At 36.0% G+C, this 22032-nt stretch overlaps 2 protein-coding genes across 3 annotated transcripts in view; one reads left to right on the top strand and one right to left on the bottom strand.

Annotated features, from left to right (window-relative positions):
• Positions 1-8: 8 nt before the first annotated feature.
• On the bottom strand, positions 9-20354 carry LOC128665698 (uncharacterized). The gene is made up of 3 exons (XM_053719935.1): positions 20263-20354; positions 47-901; positions 9-14 (listed from the first exon to the last, which is right to left on the bottom strand). Exons 2-3 carry the CDS (start codon positions 848-850, stop codon positions 9-11), a joined length of 810 nt encoding a protein of 269 aa, XP_053575910.1. The 5' UTR covers positions 851-901; positions 20263-20354.
• Positions 20131-22032, top strand: part of OTUD7B (OTU deubiquitinase 7B) — a 103871-nt gene continuing 101969 nt past the window's right edge. For both annotated transcript variants that reach the window (XM_053705379.1, XM_053705383.1), the window contains exon 1: positions 20131-20498. Coding sequence is in view for 1 of the 2 variants with exons in the window: in XM_053705383.1 (XP_053561358.1) it covers positions 20486-20498 (13 nt within the window). In the remaining variant the exon portion in view is untranslated. The remainder of the gene's footprint in view (positions 20499-22032) is intronic.

Here is a 22032-nt window from a genome sequence, read left to right on the forward strand (position 1 = left end):
TCCCCCTCCTAATGCTCCGCCCCCGCCCCCCCCCAGTACCAACAACACCTCCTCTAACTGTGCGGGTAAGAGACCCGCGGGACCCCCTGCCTGCCCGAGGAGCACCCCTTACCTCCACCGGACCAGATCCTTCTGCCACCGGAACAGCGCACACGCCCGACATAGCCGCCACCACTCCTAGCCGCAAACACGATGTCCCAGGATCCAAGATGGCGGCCGGGACAAAGGAGGGCGGAGACAAGTCAGGCGCGCGCGCGGGACCGGAGGAAGGATCAGAGAGACCCGACCGGCCATGTGGCTCCAAAAACAGAGCACCCTGCCTACCCTCCATGCCCTGCAGTCCGGAAACAAATGCCGGCAAGGGGGATCTCACTGGGCTCCGCTGAGAAAAGCGGAGCTCCAGTGAATGTAGCAGCAGCTCATCTGCTGCCCCCCTCTCCAGGTCAGAGGCAAATGATGCCACTAGTGACCGAGGAGGGGGAATACTAGGGGCAGAGAGGGACAGGCCGGCCAAGTCAGGGACAGCACAATGAGTGGGAAAGTCCAGAGGCCCCAGGGTTAGGGTATGAGTAGGTAAAGAGATAGCAGAGGAGGAAACAAGGCTAGGAAGGGAGACAGGGGCAGGAAAATTAGTCCCAGAAGAAGGACTAGAAACAGGGATATAATAGATAGGGAGAAAAGCTGTAGTAACAGGAAAGGCCCCAGCAGCAGAAAATACTGCAGGGGAAGAAATAGAAATAGGTACAGAAGACAGCATAGAAACAATAGGGGGGGTCACAGACGACCACAGCATCACCAGCTGATGTAACTGCTGTCCTCTTCTTCTTTCCAGATGAATCCTCCTCTTCATCAAACCTCCTTGGAGCCTTAGCAGACCTTTTGGATCTCTCCCTGGTGTCACCTGCAAGACAAAAAACAGGTTAGTGATTTACTTTCTGTTTTACTTTCCTTTTATCACTTCTGAATCTCCTCCCCTTATTCCCTCACTGTCAGCAAACTACACTTCCCATTTAACCCTTTCCACTCTTTCCTTCCTTCAGCATAAATTCCCCCTTAATTTGTTTCGTCCCTAAATAGGTCCTACACTTTTCTTGTAGCTAAAGGTTGTGCCCCCACTGAGCAAGAACTCTCCCGCTTGTTACTAAATACTAACACAGCTGTAAACTCCTCTTCTTCCTTAAAACTAATAAGCACACACACACAACTATTATAGTCTACACTGGATAGTTTAATGTCAAATAAGTCTTTAATGTAATATGTCAAATGTCTTGAAGCATAACCACATCTGTCCTTTTAGATAGATAAATAGATAGATAGATAGATTATTAAATAGGTAGACAGACAGACAGACAGACAGAAATAGATAGATAAATAGATAGATAAATAGAAAGATAGAGAGAGAAACAGATTTTTAAAGAGGTAGACAGACAGAAATAGATAGATAGATAGATAGATAGATAGATAGATAGATAGATAGATAGAAAGATAGATGTAATGACAGAGAGGTAGATAGAAATACAGATAAGTAGATAGGTAGACAGAGACAGACAGACAGATAGATAGATAGATAGATAGATAGATAGATTATTAAATAGGTACACAGACAGACAGAAATAGATAGATAAATAGATAGATAAATAGAAAGATAGATAGATAGAAAAAAGATTTTTAAAGAGGTAGACAGACAGAAATAGATAGATAGATAGATGATAGATAGATAGATAGATAGATAGATAGAAAGATACATGTAATGACAGAGAGGTAGATAGAAATACAGATAAGTAGATAGGTAGACAAAGACAGACAGATAGATAGATTATTAAATAGGTAGACAGACAGACAGAAATAGATAGATAAATAGATAGATAAATAGAAAGATAGATAGATAGAAAAAATGATTTTTAAAGAGGTAGACAGACAGAAATAGATAGATAGATAGATAGATAGATAGATGATAGATAGATAGATAGATAGATGATAGATAGAGAGATAGATGATAGATAGATAGATAGATAGATAGATAGATAGAAAGATACATGTAATGACAGAGAGGTAGATAGAAATACAGATAAGTAGATAGGTAGACAAAGACAGACAGATAGATAGATAGATAGATAGATAGATAGATAGATAGATAGAGCTTCTTTTTAATCCAAGCCCAGCCCTGGTGTCAACCTACTATATGCAGAGCTGCCCCAGCCACATTAACTTTTGATAGGTGGGCACAAAGCATGTGAGTGCACTCTGCTATCTAACATTACATTGGGTGGTACAGCTTCTGAGTGCCTCTACCACTCGCTGTGTCATAGAAACAAAATACTGTGTAAAAATAGGCAGAAGATCAAGAAAGGCAGGTAAACAGTTAAAGAGATTTCAAAATATTGATAGTAGGACTTGAGGTCCCAGATTGGAAAAGATCAACAAAAGTACTTAAAGCATATTTCAATAATCCAAAAATAAACGTAAAGTGTCTCTTTAATATCCCAGTTCTCTCACAAACACCTCTTTTACTCTCTACTGTACCACATTTGTCTTGCTTATGCTATAGCAGTGGATATTTCTTGTACAGTAACAAGTACAACTGTTTCACATTGTTCATATGTGTACATTTTTTACATTAGCACAAGGCTTCCATACACTCATTTGTACATTATGTTTTAGCCATTCACTCTCTGAAACATGCTTCTTTCCTGTGTTTTGCATATGATCAGCCTTCCCACGTGTGCCAGAAATATTTTCCCAGACAGGTTATGCGTTCCCTAAATTCACCTGACTCACTGTCTCTCTCATTCCTAACTTGTTGGGATGTTTAGGTTGCGCAATGAACGTGCTGTTCCAAAAATACACTCTGTACCAGTCATCTCATCTAATAGGAGTTACAAAGTTCGCTCAAGCACCCACTGTTCATCCAGAAATGGAACAATAACGTTTCTTATAGTAATGAACATTAAAATGTAAAATAATTCTTCCATACATATAAAAGAGTGTCAATTAAATATTAAAATATTTGTGTATAAAAAAATGTTTGTTATAGCTACCTTTAAACTAGCATTAAAAATATGTTGTGCACCAGAGGATTTAATTGCTCATTGGTTGAACAGGAATACGCCAATACAAACTAACCATTAGATTAAAAAAATCTTTAATATCCCTTTTTTTATTTTAAATACATAACTTGAACCTACGTGGGATATATAACTTGGTTGCATTAAAAAAATAATCAACTTGGAGATTTTTTTCCCTAGATGAGAATATCAGTCAATTTTGCCTTACTTGGGTCACAGTCACCAGTGAAAATATATAAGTAAGTCATTTTCTAGGGATCTGCTACATAAAATGAGCATCTGAGAGCTCATCAGTAATAATGAATAAGCTTAAAGTGATGGTAAATGTTCCCTTTTATATAAACAGTTTCAGAATGTTATTGATATTTTAGAAGGAGTTTAATTCATCAGTTGTAATGAAGTTGCTTTTGAATGTAGTGTTGAAATTCAAATACCCCGCACTCTGGCTGCCGACTTCAAAAGTAATTTTTTTTTTGTGTGCATTAACAGTTTGAACTGTTCTCCAATCGGTGCTCTACCCTTACGGCACTTACACTTTTTTTTTTTTGCTACAGTGCCGATTGGAGAACAGCTCAAACCGTTCGCCCACAAAAAAAAAAATTACGTTTGAAGTGTGCGGCCGGAATGCGGGGTACTTGAATTTCCGTGCTACATTAAAAAGTACATTATTCTGTATCTACTTGAGTTTTTTAAGCTGTAACTAGTTATACATTTGGCAATCATTGTTTTATTGCTTCCTCTGCACATTCATTGGGGAAGCTCAACCTACCATATTTTCTGCTGTGATGCAACTGATCCGATGCCGTGCAAAGCATCATAGTCATAAAAATGATTTTTCTCATAAGCATATTTAAATGACATTAAACAGTTTAAAATTGTAATAAAAAATGTTTACTTATGTGTACTAGAAAACTATAATGTCTTTTCATTATTGAGTTTGTCTGAATATTCTGTCATTTAAAGTCACGTGAAACCCAAAATTTTATTCTTCATGATTGAGACAGAGCATATAATTTTAAACAACTTTAAAATTTACTTCTATTATCTAATGTACTTAATTCTCTTGGTATCCTTTGTTGAAGGAGCATCAATTCACTACTGGGAGTTAGCTGAACACATTTGGTGAACCAATGACAAGAGGCATTTGTGTGCAGCAACGAATCAGCACGTAGCTCCCTGTAGAACATTGCTGTTCTTGGGCTTACCTAGGTTTACTTTTCAACTAAGGATATCAAGAAAATAAAGCAAATTATATAATAGAAGTACATTTCTATGTTGTTTTTATTTTTAAATAAATATTTATATATATATATATATATCTGTATATATTCATATAGATATATAGGTATATATAAACATTTTTCAAAATAATAATTATATATATAGATAATTAAAAATAAAAAGAATATTTTCTTCTATGTGAAGAACATAGGAATTTGAAGTATTGCACCTTCTGCTTTAGCTCAGTTGATCTAGCGCAATGTCGGGTTAGCGTATGACCGATAACTAATAGTTTTTTTTCCAGCACGCCCAATAGAAGTCTATGGGGAGAAGAAGTTAGCACAGTCGTAATATCCAAAGTTCTGAAGTTAACGTGTGAGCTAATGCGGTCTTGATCATTTTTACTTTGAACGCAAGCGAAAAAATCAACCATCTAACTAAGTATAGAGCAAGATTAGGCGTGTCTAACATTGCACTATATCACTATCAATCATCTACCTGAGTAAGTATAGAGGAGGATTAGGCATATCTAATATTGCACTATATCACTATGCAGCCCACCTCATTAATATGGTGAACTGGTAGCAGAAGCTTGCTTACAAATTATGGAACAAGTTGGAGGGGGATTCAGTTGGGACTTATAACATAAGTGACCAGTGTTGGCTTCTTAAACATCAAATAAATCTCTCTATACTTTATCCTATAATTGAAGAAACATTAAGAAAAAGACTTAAATAGGCACCATATCCATCTTAATACCCCTCTATAGGAATAGCTCTTTTTAATATAGCTCTATTTAATATGAATGTGTAGGTAAATAAAGGTTAATTACTAGAAAAGCATCTAATAGTCTAGTAAATTTAGTTACTGAATAGAGAGCTTTTACCTTTGTAGAAAATAAAAGATAAATAGGACTCCATAATTGGCTTCAGAGTTCCTAAGCTTCACCTAGATGTTTATATGAAAGAATTGTCATATGTAAATAGGTGGGAAGAAGAATTGACTAAGCTCATTTATAGAAAAAAAAATCCTCTGAATCAACATGACCAATTGAAAAAAAGATGAAATTATTCATTAAATCGTATCTTACCCCTCAAGGCTTACATTATATGACCCTAATGCATAAGACAAATGTTGGAGAAGGTTTTATAAAAAAGGATATTTGGGAATGTTTATTAGGATATGTTGGGAAGAGATCATAAGCAAAGTGGAAAAGGGGTTTGAATGCAGATTGAGATTGTAAATGGTCCTATAAAATTTCCCTTTTCTGTATAATGACTTATTGTGCTAAATTACTTATTCTTCGGAGATGGAAGTAAAATAATGCTCTATAACTAGAATGGTGGTTCTGTCACATATGTTTTATACGATCCCTTGAGACGATACATTATTATAACCCAGTTAGTGCAGACCAATTCTCAGTGGTAGAGTATTGCTTGGATAAAGGAAAATCTATTTAACCTTGTTTATTGAGGATTGTTAATTTTCTGACCATTGTGTCATGTTGACCGTATGGGGAATTTGTGTGACAGGAGAATGTTATGCAATGGAGGGGCTTATAGATTGTCTGCGTATCTAGATACTGGAGAGTGCAACAATTTTTTTAACGTGTTTGAAGCAATATACGGCAGTTTTGCAACAATGCTATTAACATTCTGTAAACACTGCTGCCATCTAGTGTTCAAAATTATAACATTGTTAAAAGCATTATTGTAAAGCTGGTTCAATAATATGTTTCAAAAACATGCACGCTCCTGAGCCTAACTAGGTACAATATTCAACAAAGGATACCAAGAGTACAAAGTAAATATGATAGAAGTACATTTGATTATTTTTTTTAATTGCTTGCTCTTTTGGAATCATGAAAGGAACATTTGACTGTATCTGTCTATAGAGTGTAACTCTCTGAGTATATAATTATTTATTTATAAAGCTGATAAAGTGCTGTGTGTGTGTGTGCCCAGTAGTTGAATATCAAAATAACAAGAGTATTGCAGTATGCAATAATATCTTTTTTATTGGACTAATGCGATATTAGTCCAATAAAAAAAGGTATTACTGCATACTGCAATACTCTTGTTATTTTGAGATATATATATACTAGAGAGAGGATGAGGATATACAGAGACAATACTTTTCCTCATTTCCAAACCAACACCATTTTTAATTCCTACATATTGTTTGTGACATCTTCAATGTCACAATATTTTTTAAGGAAGTATTTTAATCAGCAACATTTTGTTTCAATACAAAAATCCTTTCTATAGAATAAAATAAAGCAGAAGGACATTGTCCTGGATTACAAAGCTTGTTTGCTAATGGTGCACAAAGGCCTGTAACTGTATCTGGTTGTGTTCATGTGATATCAGTCTGCCATCTGCTGTTCCACTCTGCTACCAGTGTGGCAGGTAAAGACTCAGCACTTCAAAAGACATTGCTAATAACATATGTGGCTGCTAATGACGAGGCCACAAACAGCAATTTATAATGGAAAGAAATCACAAATATTTTTTACAATCCAATTAAAGGAAATTGTAATTCCATGTAAAATGTTTGTGTTTAATAAAAATACTTTGCGACCAATGTTCCCTCTAATTTTTTTGAGCAATGCACGCACAAATCTTGGCCTGTGCAATTTTGGCCAAGTGACTAAAATGTGTGCGCACTTTAACATGGGTTGTCAAGCCTGAAAAGTAGAAAGCAACTCTGTCATGAAAGCCTCACACCAGAGTATGGTCTAGTTTGTTGTTCTTTATTTAAATGAGGCAAGAATAAACAAATACACATGCACGCTCACACCCTCTCTCACACACACACATATTCACAAACTTTCTCACACACAAACTCTCATACTAAGCTTTTGTATGTGTCCTAATATATCTATACAATAAACTACATGCATATATTGGTCAATAATACATTTTAAAGAGTTCTGTGATAAAATAAGGGCATGAACATGCATCTTGGAGGTACTTTACAAACAAAGTATGCTTTCACCAGACAGCACATTGTCCTTATACTCAATGATACCTACTTACACACTCCCTCCCACACACACTCCCCCACTCCCACACACATACACACAAATACTCCCCCCTCCCACACACACACACATTCCCTACCACACACACACACTTCCTTCCTCACACACTCCCCCACTCCCACACACATACACACAAATACTCCCCCCTCCCACACACACACACATTCCCTACCACACACACACACTCCCTCCCACACACACTCCCCCACTCCCACACACACAAATACTCCCCCCTCCCTCCCACACACACACACACACACATTCCCTACCACACACACACTTCCTTCCTCACACACACACAGACTCCCTTCTACACACACACAGTCCCACTCTAACACTCTCTCTGTCACACACACACATTTACATATATACAGTATATATATATATATATATTTATATACATATATATATATATAATACCAATGGTTAGTCACCTGTTGCTCCCAATAGAGACTCAAAAAGTGCTGCCCCCCCCCCTCAGTCGGCGCCCTAGGCAAGTGACTAGTTTGCTTAGGCCAAAATACACCCCTGATATAAAAATATATATTGAAAAATATATATATAACATTATTTATAACATTAGTACGACTGTGTGTTTTAAACTAGTGCTCCCAAGATAATGTTAACATCGCTTAGAACCAAATAGGGAAAAAAGTCCCAACAAACCTTTATGTCACAACAGGTATTTGAGACACATTTAAGTTCAGGGTGGGGTCTTTACATCTAGTAGAAGTTAAGTAGGAAGACAAGCAAAATATCTGCATGAAGGAAAATCAGAAGATCCTAGTCCTAGTTCAAAGTTATAAATAAAATGTTGGGTTAAATGGTGCTGATACACAACTCTTGATAGAAAGCTCCAATGAAAGAAAGTTTATGCTTTTAGCTACAGATAATTTTATTCCCTACTACTTGCTTTTGGTGGCAAATCTGGGAAAATTTTCAGAAATGAGAATTAAGGTGGAAGTTCTACTGTAATTGTAATATGTTTCTAAGCAATTTAGAATAGAGGTTGAAAAAGAGGACCTGTAAATTTGTTCTCATAAAAGCTCATCGGGATGCACCTGGGGGCACCAAATACAGTAAATATACCAAAAGGAAATTGTTCTTTGTTAGAGTCTTTAGGACACCATGCATCAATATAAGTGTACATAAGTGTGTATAAATATGTCTTCAAAAGCTTACATGAGTCTCCTCCATAAGTTGTAGATAATATATGGTGTTTTAATAGCTACACAATCAACTGAATACAGTCTAAATATACCTATGCTAGAAGTAAGGTCAGATGGAGGATCAGCAGTCATGTTTAGAACTAAAGTCAATATACCCTTTGAAATAAGTACACCAGTAACGTAGCGAACAGTACACCATAACCATAAAAAAATGCAAAGCACAAAATATAAAAAATACATTTTCTCAAAACAGTCCCAATTTACACACCAGAGGGTACAAGAGAATTTGGGGTTTTCCGTTTTTCTCAATCTTGTCAGAAAACATTTCTACCACAGTAATAAGGAAACGCCTATAAAAACTGAAGGTATACTGGGCTCTGAGGTATTGTGCCCAGCTCAAAATCCTCCCCTTGCTATATGAATTCCCTTTTCGCAGATTTTCCCTCTCTTTACCTATTGCTGCTTTCTCCTGCTTCAGATTTTCCATTTTCATCTTACTCACTCTCTCTGTTCCCATATCATAATATCCTCCCTCTCTCTGTCCATCTGCTCAGTCATGTATCCTTTTACATTCCTGAATATCTGTTATTCCTCGTTATTTTGACCCATTTTTCTTTATCCATCTTTTCCTATTTCAGATTTTTAATTTTAAATCAGATTTTTTTTTTATTCAAATAGGATTTTTTTAAGTAATATGCTTGTTGAAGAAAAATCTATCAAAATATAGTTAATACATTATAATCTAATGTAAATCTGGAAATATAGATTTGTTTTTATTGTATAGCAAGAGGCTATATACTCATGCCTGCAATTCTGTATATTCATGGCTGTAATGTTTAATGTATTTTGGTAAATTAATTCCATTATTACATTCACAATGTCATGCTCTCCCAGGGGTTTCTGTAAGATTATTTTGTGCAATTTTTCTATTTTGAAGATAATATTGGTTTTGCAGTTCTCAAAACTGTGAATTTGTGTCTGCAGAATTAACAGGCCTGTCTCCACAGCAAATTTTTTTTTTAATAAATAGACCTTAAAGTGACATAATCATGAAATAAATTGATTGGGTTTCACATAAAGCATACAATTTTTAGATTTCAGATTTACTCCTATTATTACATTTGCTTCATTCGCTTGGTATCCTTTTTTAGAAGGAGAGCAATGCTCTACTGGGGCCTAGCTGAATACATTGAGTGAGACAGTGACTAGCAAATAGCTCGTAGTAGTGCATTGCTTCTGAGCCTAACTATGTATGCCTTTAAACAATGGATACCAAGAGAAAGAGGCAAATTACATAAGAGAAGTTAATTGGACAATTGTTAAAATTTGCATGTTCTTTCTGACTAATGAAAGTTTATTTTTTTCTTTACTGTACCTTTAATACTATTGTTCCCCTGCAAATCTATGTACACAGAATCAACCCATACTAATTTTCGAAAAGCTCACTGAATAGAAGTGTTTGGAGTGGAATAGATCTGCACAAGGACCTACGTGTGATGAGGGAGGGGCAAGTATTAAAAATAAAATAATGTTATTGTATTAGTTAAATAAAACTATTTATTTACTTTTGGCTAGATTACAAATCTTGCGTTAGGCTTAAAAAGCAGCGTTGGCCGGTCCCAACGCTGCTTTTTAACACCCGCTGGCATTACAAGTCTTGCAGGTACAGGTGTACCGCTCACTTTTTTGGCCAGACTCGGAAATACCACAAATCCACTTACGTCAATTGCGTATCCTATATTTTCAATGGGATTTGCATAGCGCCGGTATTACGAGCTGGGAAATGGGTAGTAAAGGAATTATCTATCTTTTTAAAGAATAAAAAATTTGGAGTAGACTGTCCCTTTAACCCAGCCCATGTGTAACCCAGAGGGACAAATAAACTCTTGCTGGAAACAGAGGTATCTACATTGAGAGGTCAATTCACTTTTTGGTCATCACTTGGATGTTGTGTAAATTGAAGTTTAAAGGGACAGTCAACACCAGAATTTTTGTTGTTTAAAACGATAGATAATCCCTTTATTATCCATTCCCCGGTTTTGTACAGCCAACACAGTTATAATATGCACGTTTTACCTCTATAACTACCTTGTATCTATGCCCTGCAAACTGTCTCCTTATTTCAGTTCTTGACAGACAATGCTGACTCCTAGGTAACTTCACGTGCGTGAGCTCAATGTTATCTATATGAAACACATAAACGAATGCCCTCTAGTGGTGAAAAACTGTCAAAATGCATTCAGATTAGAGGCAGCCTTCATGGTCTAAGAAATCAGCATATGAGCATACCTAGGTTTTGCTTTCAACTAAGAATTCAAAGAGAACAAAGCAAATTTGGTGAAAAAGTAAATTGGAAATTCAGAACACAAAATGACCTACAACAACATATAGGCGCACCTTTCCACAAATGGTTTGTATATCTTAGTTCATCATGCAATCCAAATAAATCCACACAAGACAAATTTCATCAGACCTAACACACAATTTGAATCCCTATGTACTAACCCTTTACTAAATAAATCCCATATCTAAATAATTTATAGCATGCTCAGAGGCTCAATCCCAACACATAAACCCCTGTACATAACTAAGTGGGAAAGTGAACTACAAGAAACATTTACAGTAGAAAAATGGAGCAAATTCTTTAAAATGACCAAGAAAACATCCATTTCCCCAATTATTGTAGAATTAAACCACAAAAGTCTATCAAGATGGTACCTCACCCCTCATCGACTCCATAGTATCTTCACTGGTGCCTCTTCAATGTGCTGGAGACATTGCGGTGAAATAGGCACTCTCTCCCATATTTGGTGGCATTGCCCTCAGATAAAAACATTTTGTGAAAATGTCACCTTACACATCAACTCAATACAAGACACAACACTTGAACTACGTCCCTCAACAATACTCCTCAATGACCTCCCCCAAATTCACTGTCTTTATCGTAGGAAATTGTTACAATTTATTATAAATTGCGCTAAGCGAATAATACCTAGATTTTGGAAAAAAATAACAGTACCCACCCTACAAATGTGACTAAAGGAGGTGGATCATGTTCTCTCTTTGGAAAAACTCCACTATTGCTTTCAAGGAAAAGACAATTTTATTTTAGATATCATATTTATCTGGGACCAGAAAACAACAGAATAACCTAAAAAGTACCTTTGACACAAAACTTTATTCATACTACCTCCTCCCTCCCCTCCTCCCCCCTTCATTTCTTTTCCCTCCCTCTTTAGATTTATTCTTAAACCCTCTATGGTCACATGACTACACTGATTAGAACCGCCAGAATGACTATAATGTGTGTTATCAAATGTGGCTGACATTTGTATTTGTATTTTCTTTTGAATATAACCCACAATTGTTATGTGGCAATGTTATCTATGTTACGTTAATTTTTGAAAAAATCAATAAAAAAAATGAAATTGGAAAGTTGTTTAAAATTACATGCCCTATCTGAATCATGAACGTTTTTTTTTGGACTTGACTGTCCCTTTAAGACCCTTTTGAAGACCATGTTTAGTTGTCTAAAATGGTTCCTCTTTCTCAATTAAACGTAAATCCATACACCTATAACAGCACTTGTTTTAAAAAGGAAGTGTCTAGAATTAGATCATTAATTTTCAAACCTGTCCCCAGACCTCCCTAACAGACCAGATTTTGAGGATATCTGAACCAGAGCACAAGTGAAATAATCATCTGATTAGTAAATATTGTTATTTTTCCTGCTCTCGCCCAAGGTAATTCTGAAAATCTGGCCTGTTAGCGAAGACTGAGGACAGGTTTGAAAATGTTGTGGTTGTGTGAAAATTACAAATACCCAAAGACAGAATTAAAAAGTTCAGAAATATTTCAAAATCCAGACTTTTTAATTATTATAGTTTTTTAAATAAAATTATTACATTACAATTTTTCCCCTACAGTGGGCTAGATTACAAGTGAGGCGCAACCTGATTTGCACAAGCGATTTTGTCTTTTCGAGAGCCTTTTTAATTGCACTGATAAGTTCAGCGACAAATCCTTACTGCGATCTCAGAGCTGTGGTTAACTGTTTTCCAAAACAAAAAAATTGCACAAAACATTTCAAAAATATGTTACAAAGTACAGTTACACTCATATCTCATATACTGTCTAATAAAAATATAAAAAAAATTATTGCACAAAAAAGATATAAAGGCTAAAAGTTATGATATCTCAGGTGTACAAAAGTATTTTAACATACACATACACTGCTAAAGTGGAATTTGTATGTATGTATATATGTCTATATATGTGTGTACATATATATTAATGTATTTTGTGCACATATATATTAATGTATTTATATGTGTATATATGTATTTACAGTCATTTATACACATATAAAAACATTAATATATATGTACACACACATATATATATATATATATTGCCATTAAGTAGATGAAAACATGATAAAACATATATAAGCAATATTCATATTTAATAAAGATTTTAACTATGTATTTACTTTAAATATATTTGCTAATGCGAATATACTATGTTCTTTGCGCGATGGGTGTTTTTTTTTCTCCATAGACTTTTATAGGGAATGCGAAAATGCGATGTTTGCGCGATCTTGGGCATTAGATTTTTTCCTCCATTGATTTATAAGGGGGACTACATCTGCGCGCACGAGGAAACTTGTTAGGATTTTTGCGCTATTCAGCTTACCACTTGCGCAAAATAAGATTTTTTGGAACTTGTAATACGAATGCAACCCGACTAGTGGAAAAAGCTTAACTTTAGCGAGTTTTCACGATCGCAGGACCCCCCCCACTGTGCCACGGAGTGTGTTCTATACATATATATACATACAAAAATACAAAAATAGTAAGAATTATGTAAAACTACCTTTATATTACATGTAAATATTGCCTAACTGACATAAGATATTGTTGTTTACACTTGGTCCTATCCCCTCTCCAAGCTGTCCCATTTTACAGATTCAGTTAAATAAATATGCTGAAATCCAATCCTTTTCCGGTCTCAAGCAGTTTGGATAAAGGGTATTCTACCTGTATTCTATTTGTTTGCCTACAGTGATATTATTAGGTTTAGGACACATGTATTTTAAAGGGACAGTCTAGTCAAAATTAAACTTTCATGTTTCAGATAGGGCATGTAATTTTAATTAACTTTCCAATTTATTTTATCATCAATTTCGCTTTGTTCTCTTGGTATTCTTAGTTGAACGCTAAACCTAGGTAGGCTCATATGCTAATTTCTTAGCCTCTTATCTGAATGAATTTTGACATGTTTTCACAACTAGAGGGCGTTAGTTCATGTGTGCCAGATATATAATATTGTGCTCACGCCCATGGAGTTACCTAGGAGTCAGCACAGATTGGCTAAAATGCAAGTCTGTCAAAAGAACTAACATAAGGGGGCAGTTAGTTTGCAGAGGTTTAGATACAAGGTAATCACAGAGGTAAAAAGTGTATTATTATAACAATGTTGGTTATGCAAAACTGGGGAATGGGTAATAAAGGGATTATCTATCTTTTTAAACAATAAAAATGCTGGTGTAGACTGTCCCTTTAACTCCATCGTTCCAAATTAATTTCTGTAGATGTCCATTCTTCTCTCCTTCACACCGGAAGGATACAAAAAAAAAAAAAAAGTGTAACGATTGTTTTTATTATTTGAAGGGTTTAGTTTACCATTGTTCTAAAAAACAAAACACTGGCTAATTAGTTATATAGGTAGGACACCGTGTTGACAATCTATATACAGTTATAGTGTACAATTAATGGATGATGTCTGCAGAATAAAATTACAGGTAGTATACTTTACAGATGATTCACTTGCAACTCACAGCTTCTGCCATCCCCGGGGCATATATAAACTGAACACTACATGGTTGGAAAACTTGTTTGGATTTAATGTATTATGTAATGCAGTTCCTTATATTGCTTGTTACCACAAATCATCAGCTAAACTTTCCTCACAATACTTCTGAACACTGAGAGACCTTTTTGCGGCTATACTTTATTATTTATGGGATCTTACTATAATATTCTGCAGAGAAGAACATCAAACCAACAGATGTGTAAGTAACTGCTTAAAGTAATTAAATGAGCTTTTGTATTGTATTACTTAAAGTAGGCTGTATTTTAATTTTGAAGATGTGGTATATGATTTAAAGTGATACTGACAGATGTAAAATGATCTAGTTTTACAATAATAAGTGTAAAATATCAAGTGTAAAACAGTAAAAAAGCAGTAAAACTATTTTTCATTCCTTACATTTACTGTTCCTATCAGGGATATATATTGACATATGACAACTAACTAGGCCTGTGCTAATGCAGCACAATTTTAAAGGGACAGTTTACTCAAAAATTTTCTCCCCTTTAATTTGTTCCCAATGATCCACTTCACCTGCTGGAGTGTATTAAATTTGAAATTGTTGATTTAGCATGTGGTATCCCCACCTATTCTGAAAGTTTGTGGCCGCGCGTACCAGCTATAGATAAGCTTTGTAAACACAGCCAGCAGAAGAAATTACACTCCCAGTGTGATAAAGCAGAGATAAGGTAATAAAATGTTGATTTTCCATTGTTCTCTCAAAGTACTGGTGATTGTTTTAAGGACAGATATAAGATAAAGAAGCAGGTATATGTGCACAATGTGATACAGTAATGAGATCTGATTATACCTACAAGCTCAACCCATTTTATTGGGTTGTGGCTTCAAAACACAAAATCAGAGCTTTAATATACACAAATAAGCCTTAAAAAGCACATTTTCATACATTTTTTACTCTGCAGTTGGTAAAAAAAGCAAATGTAAACACATTAAGGGAAAAACTATTTTACAGTATACTGTCCCTTTAAGGGGGAGCAAATTTTGAGGAACAGCTTGTAAAAGAGTCAAAAATGGTTTATAACTGGTCTAAGAGGTATATTTAAGAAGGAATGGACGGACAAGTTCTCAGACAGGAAACCTGTCCACAGACCTAAGAGCTCTATCTTGTGAAATTCTACCCCCTGCTGTTACACAAAACATCATGCAAGGCGGGAAGAGGTTGTCAGTTACTCCGGTCTGAATAGTCCAGGATGATTTTAATCCTCCACCTTAGAGGTGGCAGAAAGGTTAGGAAGTGCTGCTTCTTAAATTGTGTCTGCAGGCTTGATTGTGTGAGTTTTTCCCCACAAGTGTTCCAAAGGTGCAACTGCAGCTTCATAAATAGAGCCCCTGAATGTGACTCTCAAAAAGGGATGTTTACAGCATGTGTGTGTCTGTTAGGAATGAGTGATTAATAACTACACAGTGCATTTATGAGAAACATATATAATCTAAAATGTGTAGAAATTGGGAATTTGGAAGGGCAGGAGATTTCTCAGCAGATTTTCACAAAAATATGTATTATAAATTAACATTTTTTTATTATAAACTGGCAAATGACTGACGTTACAAAAGCAGTTTGAAAATGTCTGTTTAGGGTGAATCTTCAAGGATCTTACTATAAGCAAATGAAGGTGAAGTAATTTTACACTGGTTATATTTACTGATGCTGCTGTTGTAGTAGTCGTATGCAAAAACATTAGTTTATGTATAAAGCACAAACATTTAAAAGGAACAAAGTAATATGTACTTTATTACCAATTATGTTTTTTTTTATTATTGAATTGAAGAGGATGATCAGTCACTCCTACTGATTACCTTAGGATGGTATGGCCGCTCAGCAAAAAAAAAAAAAAAAAATTGCACTAATATTCTATATAGTCTGTGATAAATATATATATTTTCATGAATAGCAATGAATAACATGGGGATTTTCAAGGTGGCTATGTGAAATAACATCTTAAACCTTAAAGGACCATTAAAGTAAAAAAATAAAAAATACATTCACTAATAAGTTAGAGCATGCAATTTTATCACTAGTAGCCCTGCAATGCTGTGTGTTTAATCACTTTCATAGGGGTTAAATATATGGTAAAAGTAGCATTTGGGAGCTGCCAAAAACTGCTGGTCCCAAGAGGAAACTGCCAGTTACCCATCAGCAGTAATAGTTGTATAGCTGGGTCGTGCGACTAGCACAGCTGATTGGGTAATCTGCAGTCTCCTCTTAGGTCCGGCAGTTCACCACGGCTATCGATCAGTAATGTAACTATGTGTTTAAGCCTTTTGAGGGTCACTAGTGATAAAATTGCATGCTTTAACAAATTAGAGCATGTAATCTGTTCACTATAATGGCCTTTTAATTAATATAGGTCTATGTTTTACAGGTACATATATGCATACAACCAGATCAAAATCTAGGTTGGCAAATTAAAAGGGACTATAAGATATGAAATGACTGTCAACCAGTCATTCATGCTGCCTCTGGCTGCTTTAGTTTGTATGTATGCAGATTACTAGGCAGCAACCATATGTCATTTTGTTTATGATGTGCAATAATACAGATGTAGTATCAAACAGCTCATTAGTATAGGCCTAGGGCAGCAGATGCAACTAGACCCCTGCCTACACACACTTTTATATTATACTATGTTCAGAACTGGTAACTGTCAACCACATCTGGCTCTCAGGGGACTCAGCCAATAAAATAATAGTGGCACATCAATCACAGCTGACTGTTCACATTACCCTAACAACAGGAGCATACACATTAACAAACAATGCATCATAGAACAACAGAAATCTTCAGTAAAGTCTATGTAGTTTGTTGTTAATGTCACATGTTAAGGTTATGGTTTGTTTGATCAGGGCATGGTTTTATCTACTTCTGAAATAAGAGATTGCTCAAGTTGATGTAGATATTATTAGTAGGAGCTTTGATATACTACAGGGCTATATATAGAAAGGCCAGCAAATGGAATCACAACATGCATATATAAGAAAAGACAAAACACATAATTACAAGTCCCACTGGTGCTCTCAGCAGCTGCAGTATTTCAAATGCTGGTGCACTGAGAATATCTAGCTATGCTTCACATGCACACGCAGATAATAAAATGTAATACATAAACGGTGATAACTTTTACTAGACGCATTTCTGCCCATACATGTATATTGCAAATATGTTTCTATTCAAAGATGTAATTCTTCTATGTGCATTTAAATTCTAGCCGGAATGTCCATCGTCCTCAATCTGTCAGTTGATTGGTGGAGACAAAGGGATCTTATATTGCTAGAAAGATATTTTTTTGTAAGATATAAAAAAATGCATAGGACAGAATAGTTATTTTTTCACAAAACAGTAGATTACTGTAGACAAGCAAGGGATATAGCAATACATTTATACAATTCTCTAACTGACCGTCCACAGCAGAGGAGATAATAGGCTTTTTAAACCTAGGGTAATATTGGCACCCATTACTTTAGGGAGACTAAAACTTTACACCTATATCTTCAATATTTTAACAACTAATATAATTTAAAAAATTATATACATACTATTTTCAGGATAATCTTTGATTTGAATCAATGATTATATATTTAATTAATTCATGGTTTAATGTCCTTTTAAGGGACAACAAAGGTTAATATAACATGTTTTGGTTATAAACCATTTAAAATTTAAAGTAAGTGTTATTGCATTGCTATACCATTATGTATTTGGCACTTATGTAATTCTACTGTATATAACAAAGGTCGTCTGTGACAAAAAGTGCTAAAAAAATATTATGCGCACTGAGGATTGACTTTAGTATTTGCTGGTAACCACAGAAAAAAAAAAAGTATAAGGTTAGACTCTGACCAGGCATGGTGTTTGAATACTGGTGCACGGGCCTTTACAGGATATGTGCATATGCTTTTGAAAAACAGCAATAGCTTTTACTAGAAGCATTTTTGCTAATGGAAGTATATTGCAAAAATGCTTATATTTCAAATTGTAATGTGCCCATGTACATTTCATTTTTGACCTTTCTAGAAATGATTGCCCACTGATTAACATGCAAATCTCCCATTGCTTTATTTGTGGACAGTGACACACCTCACAAGTATAATCAAAATAGCTGCAATAAATCGAAAAAATTACATTAATTTTACTTTAAAGAGCCATAATAGTCAAAAACTGACATGCTCTTATTCGTTACAGAATGTAATTTTAAGACTATCGACACTGCACTGCTGTGTGTTTAACCCCTGCAAAAAGGTTAAACACCCAGTAGAAGTTCCACTTGGGTCCCGAGTGGAAACCGATGCTGATCCAATAAGCAGCTCTAGTTACACAGTTAATGCTGCTGATTGGATCAGTGGCTTTTCAGCTCAGGACCTGAGTGGTGTTTCACATGTGTGTTTAACCCATTTGTGGGGGTTAAACTCACAATAGTGCAGGGTCAACAGTCTTAAAATTACATGTTCTAATGACTTAAAGCATGTGATTTTTTTTTTTTGATTTTTTTTTTTTTTACTGTTAGGGCCTTTAAGCTTTTTAGGCAAATATGAAGTCTAGAAGAACTTATGATTTTTATTTCTGCTGTCAATATATATATATATATATATATATATATATATATATATATATATATATATATATATATATATATATATATATATATATATATATATATATATACAGTATATATATATATATATATATACACATACAATTATTGAACTTCCATAGATTGCACACATACCAATGTCAATGACAGATTGTGCTTGACAGTGTGTCCTGTTCTTCATAACATCTGTTTGAAAAAAAAATTCCTGCTGTTGACAGATTGCATTCTTTGGATGTTTTCATCCTATGTGTGAATACTAAGTATTTACCTTGCCAATCATTCTCAGAAAGGACTTAGAAATAACAGACTATTTAATGAGGTCCTAGTAGCAAAATATGCACAACTACTAGGTAACAAATTCACTACCATAGATCAAATAAAAATGTTTACATGGCAAAAAGGGTACAGGTATTTTTATAATGCAAACAAAATTAAATGTCATAATAGCTGCAGGAAGGAATCAATTGTTTCATTGAGAGTATGTTTAACATGCAGGAATGCTGCTGACAAGCTGACACTGCCATCTCCAGATCTGAATGAAACATTTATGCTCCTTAAAACAAAGCTTTTTTCTTTATTTGTTTGTATTCATAATTATAATACTTGATATTTATCTCATTTATATAGGAAACATGGCTTATAATGCTAGATGTATTCCGATGGTATTCTGACAGCTTGTTTAGTGTTTTAACAAAGTGAAGATCTAGCTCCTAATCAATTGTGATAAGAAAATCTATCTTCATGATCAGTGCATTGTGATACTTAAATATGTGTTTCTTATGCTCATTAGCTTTTCTTTTTGGGTAATTATAATGGCAAAATATTGTTATCAAGTTAACTATTACAACTTGAAATTGCATTGTAAGTAATAAGATCATCAGCACTGAACAGAAAGCTAAAATGTTGCACAAATAATTAGATATAATTTTGAAGAATTGCGCACATGCGAAAAATAAAGACCCGTAGAAATAGCGTAATGTTTAGATACACATAAACATTTAAACAACAGCAAGTGTATACAAAGTGTAAAATGTAATTACAACTTATTTCCGGACTACAATTCCCATGATACTCTGTCATGACACTAACTTTGGAGGCGAATGAATAGCTAATGAACTACATGTCCCATGATGTATTGCGCCAAGCCTTGAGCAGTTTGCTAGGGCTGAACTACTCTAAGCGAGCTGAGTGTATAGTGAGGTCAGAACAGGGACCTAGGGCCGGGGAAGTAAGAAACACGGAGCAGGCACAGAGCTTGGTGCAGGTCACGGAAAACGTCTCACCCATATCAGGCCTAGTTTGGGACATACCACCGGTCACCCGCAGAAAGGGCCCAAGGAGTTGGGAGTAGGACGAACAGCAGCCTCCGGGAAATGAGAGCTGCCCCCCGGCCTGAGCCGGCCAGTGCAGGTCATGACTGTGTCTCCAGCTCCCGGCCTGGACTACTGAACTTCACCAGAGGAGGGAAACCGTGCACCCTGTGACAGCGGTAGTGCACCGGGCACCATGACATCCAAGGGTAAATAATGTGTCTACGCTTGATGGGGTGTTGGCACAATACACTGGGTGAAACACTTGTAAAGAAACTATTGGTAAAAGTGAGCTAGCAAGTGGTTTTTTGTGGAACAGGGAGACAAAGTGGAAACAAGTGAGTGACTCTGGTTATGAGACGCTTATCTCCTATAAGTGAGCATCTCTGGTCGTGAGAGACTTATTGCCACCCAGTGAATTTCTGTAGTTATGAGAGACTTATTGCCAACTTTAGGGATTCTGGTTCTGAGAAACTTATTTCCAGCCAGTGAGTTACTGTGGTTATGAGAGCCTTATTGTCAGCCAGTGAGTTACTGTGCTTCTGAGAGACTTATTGACAGCCAGTGAGTTACTGTGGTTATGAGAGCCTTATTGCCAGCCAGTGAGTTACTGTGCTTATGAGAGACTTCTTGCCAGCCAGTGAGTTACTGTGGTTATGAGAGACTTATTGTCAGCCAGTGAGTTACTGTGGTTATGAGAGACTTATTGCCAGCCAGTGAGTTACTGTGGTTATGAGAGACTTATTGCCAGCCAGTGAGTTACTGTGGTTATGAGAGACTTATTGCCAGCCAGTGAGTTACTGTGGTTATGAGAGACTTATTGCCAGCCAGTGAGTTACTGTGGTCATGAGACTTAATGCCAGCCAGTGAGTTACTGTGGTCATGAGAGCCTTATGCCAGCCAGTGAGTTTCTGTGGTTATGAGAGCCTTATTGCCAGCCAGTGAGTTACTGTGGTTATGAGAGACTTATTGCCAGCCAGTGAGTTACTGTGGTTATGAGAGACTTATTGCCAGCCAGTGAGTTACTGTGGTTATGAGAGACTTATTGCCAGCCAGTGAGTCACTGTGGTCATGAGAGCCTTATGCCAGCCAGTGAGTTACTGTGGTTATGAGAGCCTTATTGCCAGCCAGTGAGTTACTGTGGTTATGAGAGACTTATTGCCAGCCAGTGAGTTACTGTGGTTATGAGAGACTTATTGTCAGCCAGTGAGTTATAGTGGTTATGAGAGACTTATTGCCAGCCAGTGAGTTACTGTGGTTATGAGAGACTTATTGCCAGCCAGTGAGTTACTGTGGTCATGAGACTTATTGCCAGCCAGTGAGTTACTGTGGTCATGAGAGACTTATTGCCAACAAGTGATTTACTGTGGTTATGAGAGACTTATTGCCAACAAGTGATTTACTGTGGTTATGAGAGCCTTATGCCAGCCAGTGAGTTACTGTGGTTATGAGAGCCTTATTGCCAGCCAGTGAGTTACTGTGGTTATGAGAGATTTATTGCCAGCCAGTGAGTTACTGTGGTTATGAGAGCCTTATTGTCAGCCAGTAAGTTACTGTGGTTATGAGAGACTTATTGCCAGCCAGTGAGTTACTGTGGTTATGAGAGATTTATTGCCAGCCAGTGAGTTACTGTGGTTATGAGAGCCTTATTGTCAGCCAGTAAGTTACTGTGGTTATGAGAGACTTATTGCCAGCCAGTGAGTTTCTGTAGTTATGAGAGACTTATTGCCAGCCAGTGAGCGA

The sequence above is a fragment of the Bombina bombina genome, chromosome 1 (assembly GCF_027579735.1).
Source record: "Bombina bombina isolate aBomBom1 chromosome 1, aBomBom1.pri, whole genome shotgun sequence".
NCBI classification, from domain to species: domain Eukaryota; kingdom Metazoa; phylum Chordata; class Amphibia; order Anura; family Bombinatoridae; genus Bombina; species Bombina bombina.

Coding starts and splice junctions, on each gene's coding strand:
- LOC128665698 (XM_053719935.1), bottom strand. CDS start 850: ATGAAGAGGAGGATTCATCTGGAAAGAAGAAGAGGACAGCAGTTACAT.